At 51.7% G+C, this 9,995-nt stretch overlaps 1 protein-coding gene across 2 annotated transcripts in view; it reads left to right on the top strand.

Annotated features, from left to right (window-relative positions):
• The first annotated feature begins 4,028 nt into the window (after positions 1-4,028).
• CELF5 (CUGBP Elav-like family member 5) overlaps positions 4,029-9,995 on the top strand; it is a 42,094-nt gene continuing 36,127 nt past the window's right edge. For both annotated transcript variants that reach the window (XM_059489508.1, XM_059489507.1), the window contains exon 1: positions 4,029-4,317. In XM_059489508.1, the coding sequence (XP_059345491.1) occupies positions 4,029-4,317 (289 nt within the window). The remainder of the gene's footprint in view (positions 4,318-9,995) is intronic.

The raw sequence follows: 9,995 nt of genomic DNA, 5'->3' as shown, positions 1-9,995 counted from the left end.
GCTCACTCCTTTTATTTTTAAGGAATACCCAAATGACAGCATGTGACAGAAATTACCATCTCTGTGCTCCAGGAGTGTTTGGGGAGCAGGGGGAGAAGCCAGATTAAATCAGCAGAGCTCAATATCTTTGCTGATTAAAACCAGGTCCAAACTGAACTCAATCAGCTTAATTGAGTGTTGCAGGATTGTAGAGCTGAGGAGTTGCCTCTCATTATTTGGGAAAGGACAGCCCTGTGCCATTCTTTCCTGACCAACTTCCTTTCAAGCATTGGAATAAACTGCACACAACCCAAACTTCTTCCACAAGGTGGTGTGTTTTTATTTGTTTATTTGGGTTTTGTTTTGTTTTTGAAATCAATCCTCACAGAACAGCTGCTTTTAATATCTGCACAAAGATATCTGGAATCTGTGATGGTCACTTTCAGTTCACCCACTGTGACAACTCAGGTCAAAAAAATCCTCAAACCTCAAAACTGAGTTAATTTTTGGGTTCTTGCAAAGTTAAAATGTTAAAACTCCCTGTCTGGTTGGTAATACAGATATTCAGTGAAAGCTAAACAGCAAGGTCTTGGTGGACAAGAGAGGATAAAAGCTGATGGCAAGTTAAATCCTTTTACACAGGATATTTTTCTCTTAGGCTGGCAGTCTGGCTGCAGAATCTTTTACACTAGACAAGAAGCAATCACATTAGAGGAATAACTTTTATCTCCCTGAGATACTGTCTTATTGCTTGGATATTTCCTGCCAGGACTGTCTTACCTACTCCTTTGGCTTTTCTGCCTGGGGAACAAATAGGTAAGGAAAGACAGATTGTTTTAAAGGACCTTTTTTATTTCCCTCCCTCTTTTTTTTTCTTTTTTTTTTTTTTTTTTTTTTTTTTTTTCCTGGGCTGTGGTGAGGATTTTCTGCCTTAAATGGTGTCTCCTAGGTGATGTGGAAATTCAGAGCTCCAGCTTGTATTTTCTATTTTCTCCATCCCTCACTGCATTTAGGAGCTGGAAGGACTAAGCAGGCACTCCTAAGGCAAAATGTACCTGGCTGCTCCTGCACCCTTTGTTTGAGCCCTTGAGACTGGACCTCTTCACCTTTCTTCTTAAGCTGCCCCATCTAAATACAAATATTCATATTCCATAAGAAATTGAATCCAAATTCATATTCCAGGCAAGTCTAGATGTGTGTAAGGAAAATATTTTGGGTGTTTTTCACTAGCACACATCTCTGCAAAAGAGAAATTTGTTGGGTACACAACGTGGTTTTCTTCTAACGGTTCTTTTTTTGAAGGAGCATCTCAGGTTTGGGCAGAATCTGTTCCCTCACCCCCTGGGAATTGTGCATCTGAACTCTGTTGTGTTCTTCCAAGCATTCTTGTGTAGACTCCATGACAGATGCAACATGTTTCTTCTCCCTCTGCACAGGTGACCTCTCATTTCCCTTTTTCTCTGTTTTGGTGCTAAGATTCCTTTTCTCTTCCCCTTAATCCTGTTACTCTGGTATATAATTCACTGTCTGGCTCTGCAAACCCCAGGTGCTGATTGACAGCTGTTCTGTTTTTCATTTACCAGCAGCATTTTCGTGTCTGTTGTTCTTTACTGCAGTCAGGGTGGTTTTAGTATGTCCATTCATGGACTCCAAAGAGACTGGATTTATCTTTCCTTCTAAACAGACATTTTCTACCCGAGGCACTGGGTCCCTTGAGCTGTAACAAAAGCCTAGAGCAGCTTGTGCTGCAGCAGCTGATGAGAAAAAGCAAGCTAGGCATGCAAAGGTGCCTGAAAACTTGACTTGCTTAGGTGTGATTCATCCAAGGTGAGGATTGCTGCTGTTGCCATAAAGCTTTCTTGTTTTAAACATTGCCTTCTCTGCCTGCAGCTGTTAAAATTGAGAACAGCTTGACTTGCCATAGGCTTCCCAGCTGATGCATCTGTGCCTTCCAAAGAGATGGCAGAACCCTGGCAGCCTCTGCAGGATATGTCAACAGAAAGTTTGACCAGTGTGGGGGGGTTTAGGGTGAATTTTAGGGGTGATAACACCGTCAAACACAAGACAGCCCTCTAACCTTGCAGCATCCCTGGGTTCAGAGCAAGCTGCAGAAATCTGCAGGCCTTTGTGAGTCCCTTTCCATGAAAAGCCTGGATGCAAATCCCAGGCTCTTGCTGGCCTTCAGTGAGTGTTCTGGCAGCTCCACACACAGCTGGGCACGACAGGCAGTGCTGCAGAGAGCAGGGTGCAGGGAGTGAAGAGGAATCCCCAATCCCTCTGGATCTGTCTCTCTCATTCTTGCCATGACTTCAGCCTGGGAGCCAGGTGGGTGCTCATACACAACCAGTATATCCATGATAGATAGATAGATAGATAGATAGATAGATAGATAGATAGATAGACAGACAGACAGACAGACAGATAGATAGATAGATAGATAGATAGATAGATAGATAGATAGATAGATAGATAGATAGATAGATAGAAAGAATATCCATTCTTCCCTCTGCTCTGTAGGGTTGGGATCCCTCTTTTTCCTAACCTGCCTTTTCCTGCTGTAAGTATCTCCTGGTGAAGGGGCCTTGGTACAATCACACCTGAGAGATCTGGGTAGGGTTTGAGGTTCTGGCATATGGGGAGAGGATAGGATGAAGGATGGGATTTGGGAACCAGGCTGGAGAATGCTGAATTGGGCTGCAGAGGAGCACAGAGCTGTGGCTGCCCTGGTTATGTTGTGCTGTGTAGCAGGGTCACCTCTCCACTCTCTGCTGCCCTCCCTGAGCAGGATCCAGGGCAGGAGAAAAGGGAAAGGCAGAAAGCTCTCAGCAGAGACTACACAAGGGGAAGCAAGGCCAGGCTGTGCCCGCACCAGGTCCTTTCACAGGCACAGCCTGGCATTGCTCAGAGGAGCCGAGCACCTGACTCTGCCACAGCTCTCTCCGCAAACAACCCAGCCAAACCCCCTCCCTCCTCCCAGCGTTCATCCTCAGGGACACTGGGGCAGCATGACAGGCTGAAATGTGTGCTGTGACGACAAAAGCCGTGCACGCTGCTGCGGAGGGAATGCTCTGTAGGAGATGCAGGCAGCGTGTGCCTGTGGGCGGCGGAGCGGGGCTGGGCTGCGTCCCTGCAGCTCCCGATGGAGCCTCGGCTGTGCCTCAGCGTCAGCCTGGCGTGACAGAGGTGGGGCACAGAGGTGACACAGCCCCGAGGCCACCTGAGCACTGACATCCCCTCAGTGCCTCACAGCATCTGGCAGAGCTGGCGGAAAGCGGTGGGAGAGCGATGCAAAACCTCCCTCACACCATGAGGGAGAGCCGGTCCCCTCAGCAATAATGGCTGCTCCAACATGGATACACAACCTGACCATCTGGCACGGTCTGACACAGAACCGGGCTGGGGATCCTCCACCCCAGTAAGGAGGGAGCTGAGCCGCTCGGAAGAAGGGACTTTCCCTAGAAAGGCGGGGACAGACAGACAGACAGAGAAGCCTGACTGGGGTTGTAGAGCTGGGGCCGTGTGTGGCTTCCCCTTCCAGCTTAGCCCCCTCCAGCCCCCGTGCTCGCTGCTGGGTCACGGCTCCGTTACAAAATTTTCAGCTTTAAATAATCTCTTCGCCTCCAGACCCTTGTGCTGAGGCACCAAGAAAATGGGCCGAATGCTAATTTCTGACACGGATGTGGAGCGGCTCTGCCTTCCTGGGTGCTCTGAGCTCTCCCTTGCTCCCAGGGCCCTCAGCGCTCCTGGGCCCTAAAAACACAACGGGGACGGGCATCGCAGCGATCACTGCCGCCTTGTTGCCTTCACCACCCTCTTGTCCCAGCCGGTCTTGAGTGACCCTCCCGGGTCGCTCCCGGGGGTCTCCGGTGCCGTCCCCGCTGCCCCCCGTTCGTGAGGGGCCGCGGCGGCGCGGGGCCCGGCAGGGGGCGCTGTGGCGCGGCTCTTTGTGGCGCCGCGGCGGCGGCGCTGGCGGCGGGGCCGTTCCCGCCGCGCTGCCTCCCCCGCCCGCCCGCCCGCCCGCCCGCCCGCAGCCGCGCCGGGCGCGGGGCATGGCCAGACTCACCGAGGGCGAGGCGAGGAGGCAGCCGCCGCCGCTCCCGCCAGCGCCGCAGCCGCCCCCGCCGCCGCCGGCGCGCCGAGCCTCCCCCATGAGCAGCAGCGGCGGCGCGGAGCCCCCGGCGCAGCCCGACAGCATGAAGGACCTGGATGCCATCAAGCTCTTCGTGGGGCAGATCCCGCGCAACCTGGAGGAGAAGGACCTCAAGCCGCTCTTCGAGCAGTTCGGCAAGATCTACGAGCTCACCGTGCTCAAGGACCGCTACACCGGCATGCACAAGGGTGAGCGCGGCGCGGCGCGCACAAAGGGGCGGCGGGCCCCGGGTCGCTCCACGCGTGACCCACCGCGGTGTGCTGCTCTCCCACAGCCCCGCGTCCCTCAGCGGGGACTGGCAGCCCCGATCCGCTACCCGGGAACGCGTCCGCATCCCCAGCGCCCACGGGCGGGGTCTCCATCCCCGCGGCGGAGCCCCTCGGCCCCTCCGGCAGCCCCGGGCCTGTGGCCCCGCGTGGGGTGCGGTGACAAAGGCGGCGATGGGCAGCGCGGGCCGGGCCGAGGCTGCCGCGGAGCGCGGGGGCCGCAGCGGGACCGACCCTCGCTGGGCCACCCCCGAGGGGGCTCACACCGAGCCCGGGCACGGCTTCGGCGCTGCGGTTCTAAAATCCGTGCAACAAAGAATATTGGCCGCGAACGTGCTGCTGTCAGTGGCGTGTGGGGTAGGTGAGGGGCCTTGGTGATGGCACACGGGGAGATGAGGGGTCTCCCTTCGCTGAAGGGGGATCTTTAATGGGTGCTGAAAAGTTTGAGGAGGCTCCTTTAGCCTCGCTTATTGTTGTGTTTTTATGCTGAAGAGGTGCCGCGTTCGGCGTGGCGGCTCCCTTCAGTGGAGCGGCTCTACCCCACCCCAGCAGGTGTTTGGGATCTTGTGACCGGCGCGGCTCCAGCCAGGAAAGGAACTCACGGAGTTGTTTGCTGGAGGATGCCGGGGGTGATGGCAGCATCGCTCCCTGGCGCAGGTAGAACAACCTGCAGGGAGCCGACAGTGAGTGCCCTGAGAGCTGTCGGTGCTCAGCATGGGCTGCTGTGCCCTAAAATGATCTGTGGTGGGGCCATGTGTTGGTGCATGCTGGAGGGAGTGTGCAACGCTCAGTCATGATGCTTCAGATTTAGGAGGAAGGGTAGGAAAAATCCAGTGCCTTGGCAACATGAACCATTCTAGACTGAACAGAAAGGGAAGAGGACAAGAAAAAAACAAGTGTATTTTCAAACAAAAGGCCAAATCTAACTCTCCAGCACAAAAGGAAAGCACTTTCTCATTGAAGCCCATGGGGGCTGGGCTGGCATGAATTTAGCTGAAGAAGTGTGTCTGGTTGTGAGTGAAAAACAAGGATGCCATGTGCTTGTGTGCAAGGAACTGCATCCAAACCTGCTGCCAGGGGATGGTGAGTTGCAAGGTTTCAAACCCAGCAAGGAAAAGAATGGGCCCAAGGCAAGAGACAATTGCACATTTCATTCCAGTTGACATCTTAAATATAGACTGTGTGGTCTGAGGTCAGCTTCCAAGTAGGAGACAAATTCTAGGGATCTGCTTAGGTATGGAAATTAGAGGGGGCAGCAGTGGTATTAGCCAGATGTGTGTGATATTAACTTGCTGTTAAAAGCAGGATTTCTGCAGCAAAATAAATACATCCTTTTGGTTCTAACATTTTATTTGAGTGAATGTGGGTGTTGTTGGTCAGGGGTTCTGTCCAGAAGAGGCTGTTGAGGTGTGAGGTTCTCTGGTGGTTGTTGTGGGGTTATTTCCACATTTCTCCAGCTCCCTGTGCCCCTCCCTGTCCTGTTTTGTACCAAGTGAGAGGCTGGGATTCCTTTCCTGGTGCCATGAGTTTGCATGCAGATCCTCAGCCTGTTTTGGAACAGCCTCTCCAGAGAAGTCATCCCTTGACAAGGAAGTGTGTGGGGGTTTATCGTGCAGCCAGGGAACGGATCCACGATCCAGCCCACCCTGGTGCCTGCTCACTCTCATTTCCCAGCTCTGGCTGCAGTGCCTGTGCTCCATGCTCACCCTGGTGAGGAGCTGCTGCTGGCATCTGCAGGCCTGCAAGGTGCCAGGCCTGACCCAGGAGCTGCAGTGTCACAGCACTGTCACAGCCCCCAAACTGGGGACACTTTGGCTGCACTGAACACAAGCCACCTTTCTGGGGCAGTTCTAACAGCAGACTCAGTTTTCTCTCCCCACCTTCCTGATCTGCAGTGAGATCCAATTGACAGCTCACATGCAGCTTCCATCTGCTTTTTTTCCCTTTTTCTCCCCAAAGGGGAGGAAGCAGTTGTGTGAGAAGCCAGCACTGCTGGTAAAGCCCAGCATGTCCTCTTGTATTCCCTTGCAGGAATATGGAGCTGAGCAGCCACCTCTGCCTCCAGGGAGGAAGAAAGGGTGGGAAAGGCCTGCCAGGGGCTGGAGGATGTGACTTGGGCTGCAGCTCCTCTATGGGTGCTGAGAATGGATGAATTTGGTGGAGACAGAAGAGAATTTTAGAGGTTTAAAAATATGAGCCCTGCTATGAAATGGTTTTGTCAGTACCTGGCTAGTCATGTCTCAGCAACCTGGCTACTGGTAGCTGATACTGTTCCAGCCTAATATTATTCATGAGGCAGTTTTTCTATTTATGTTAATCACAGATCCATTTGCATGTTAATGGCAGTGTTTGTCTCAAAGCTAATATTTTCATGGGAAGGGAGGGGAGGTGTTTGAACAGGCTTTTGGAATGGGTCAGGGGAGGCTGAGTGGGCAGAATCAAGTGGAAATTTTTTGGCCTTGTGTTCCAGGATTAGGCAGAAGGCACTTCCTTCACAAGTGTCAACTGGATGGGTTTCCTAGGAGTGCTCATGGTGGGGAAAGTGGAGCCATTAAGGAGTGTGAGGTGCCAGAATGAATTGCAGGGGAATATTCAGCAGGAGCAGCCCTCTCCCAGTGTGTGGACAGATAGGTGCCTTTTCCAGAGGGATACAGAATGATACAACACCACCCTCAGCCCAAGTTGCCTCCCTGGCAGCCCAGTTTTGACTCAGCTTCTGCAGCCTTGTAGATTAGCTCCCCACTGACTCCTCACTTCCCCTGCTGAAGTGTTTAATGTGATTTCTGATGCTAAGCAGAATCTCGAGATCCCTCCCTCCTGCACACCAGCAGCCTTTTCTTGCTCAAGGCTTTAGACTGCTGATGTGTGGAGTAATATTTAGGATCTGAAGGGACTGTAAATTCCAGAGTCAATGTGTAATTTGTAGGGAGGATCAGGCACTGAATATATATATTATTTTTTATGCAGTCTCTTTCAAGTGAAACTAGGCTGGGTTCTGCCTTCAGGGAGCTGGAAACCCTCTTGGAGCCCATGGAAGGGAGGGTGGTACCACCAACACTGGTTTCCTAAAAGATTTGAAGGCCAGGTCACCAAAGCCTCAAACAGCAGGTGGAATTGGGTATCTGTGTTTGAGGCTTTGGTGACCAGGCCTTCAAATCTGTTAGAAACAGGTTATAGAGTCTGGTCTCTCTGGTGGGACAACGCTGGTGGGACATAGAGGGATTTTTGGCAGAATGATGGTGATGTGGCTTTGCAGACAGTGCTCTGGGTGCTGTCCTGCATCCCTGTGACATAGAGGGATTTTTGGCAGAATGATGGTGGCCTGGCTTTGCAGACAGACCTGGCTTTGCAGGCAGTGCTCTGGGTGCTGTCCTGCATCCCTGTGCTGGGAATGGGTCATTGGCACTGCCTGGAACTTTCCAGTCTGACACTTCTGAACACCCTGAGCACTTTCTAACACCACATCCTCTGTCTCAGCAGGCACAGCTGACTTGGTGTGAGAAGTGCCCAAAGGGGCCTGAGCCTGTCTGAGCTGGCTGTTAAATAAAGCAGGGAATGTGGAAGTGAAAAAGGCCAGTGAGAGTTGACAGGCCCTCTGCAACTCTCTTCAGATCCTTGGGTGGCTCTGTCCAACTTGAAGTTTTAGGAGCCCAAAGAACCCATGAAGGACAGGGTGAGCAGAATCCTGTCCCAGCATCTCAGGAGTAGCTGCACAAGAGATAATGGCTCTTCAGGAAGGAAGTTTATTTTCCTCAAATATTTTTTTACACAATTAGAGCACAGTGTTTCTGCCACACCTTTTCCTCTATTTCTGACCAGGGCTTTGCAAAGAGAATGGAATTGATAATCTCCAAAACACCTGGTTGTGGAAGGCAGTAATCATATTTTCCAACATCTTTATCTCCCTACTTTCCAGAGCCAGTACAGCTTCCCAGGTTCCTGCAGTTGGGGAAGTAGGAATGAGAGGAATGTCCTCAAGGCTTAGAGACATGGAGAGCAGTGGACCAGGCTGTCCTGTACCTGCAGCCCTAGTCCAGACAGGACTTCAGAGGCTGCCTGAGTGCTGCTCCATGCTTGGGTGAGGAGAAGGAGCACAAGTGGCTTCTGCTGAGCAAATCCCCACACCCTTGGAAAGCAGAGCAGCACTGGGGATTGCATTTGGGTTGGAGTTGGAATGAGGCATCTTCAGGCCCCACAGTTACAGGGCGTTTCTCTGGAAGCTGCTGCCTCTTGGTACCTGAGCTGCTAAAAGGTGAGCAATGTTTCTGCCTTTGATGTAGGGAAGGACCAGAGGCTCTAGGGAGGGGATTCAGGGCATTTTTTCATTGCTGCTGGTGGACCTAGGTGTTGCTGGCCTTTCCAAACCCCTGATCTGGCATATAACAGTTCCCTGTGTGAGGAGTGTCTCTCCTTTATCCCACTAAATGATGTGCCTTTGTCCAATTCTCATTTTCAGCTTGTCCTCCCAAGGACTGGGGTTTTTGGGGGTGCTTTCCCTCAGTTTTGCCATTCCTGAGCACAGGAATATGGGAATCAAGGATGGGGTTTGCATGCTTCATGTGGACATAACTGTGCTTCTGTCCTGAGTTTTCTGAGGTTGATGGCTGGTGCTCCTGAGGCAAGAATAGTGCCTTCACTGCACGTGGGCATAGTACCAATGCATTGAAGCTTTTAGTGGAATAAATTGCTTATTCCCAAGTGCTGACTTGGGAGTTTTGTGAGCTAAACCTGGCCCAAATTATCTTAGAATTCTGAGTCTTGTATGACTTGCAAAGTAGCAGCCTGCAGCAGCAGGTGGAATTGGGTATCTGTGTTTGAGGCTTTGGTGACCAGGCCTTCAAATCTGTCAGAAATAGATTATAGAGTTTGGTCTCTCTGGTTATAGAGCTGCTTTTGGGGTTTGATGTCAGGGCAGTTTATGGTGAGAGTGAAAGCTGAAGGGAACTTTCAGAGCCAGCTGCCTTTGCCAGGAGCAGTGAATCACCTGCATTCTTCCTGAACTCACTACATTTGTTAAATTATAACAATTTATAATTTATAATGAGGTTGTTATAATTTTAATTATAACAACCAAACCTGTAGGTCCCATGTTTGACTTTGGTGCAGCATTCAAAATCTGTGCAATAAGGAGCTTTAATGAGCTCTCAGAGATACTTAGTGCTTGTGTGCTGTTTCTGGAAGGTTTTTTCCCCTAGCAAGAGGTGTGAGGACAGATGTGAGTGTGAGGACAGATGTGATGTGCTTACCTGCAGCAGTTTCTTGGAGCTGGGATGGAAGAACAGGATAATGGTGTTGCTGTGGTTGGGATTGTCCTGAGGAGCTGGCCTCAAAGTTTGTGTACCTGGAGTCCCACTGGGGTCGAGGAGAGAGGTCCAGACAGTTCCTGCACCCACCTTTGGGTGCAGCTCATGGAGAGCTGAAGCTTTGGGGTACCCCAAACCAGGCACAAGAATGTAGAGGCAGAAAAATGAGCTTTTCTGACCATAACAGTGCATCTGCAGCCCCAGCACAGCAGTGAGGACAGGGATGTTCATCTGCCAGCCAGAGGGACTCATCCTGCCTTTGCCTGGGTTGTGAAATGCCACTGTGGATAGGAGGGG

Source organism: Ammospiza nelsoni, chromosome 27 (assembly GCF_027579445.1).
Source record: "Ammospiza nelsoni isolate bAmmNel1 chromosome 27, bAmmNel1.pri, whole genome shotgun sequence".
Lineage (NCBI taxonomy): Eukaryota > Metazoa > Chordata > Aves > Passeriformes > Passerellidae > Ammospiza > Ammospiza nelsoni.
The sequence above is the reverse complement of the archived record's forward strand: the minus strand, read 5'-3'. Positions and strand labels throughout refer to the sequence as shown.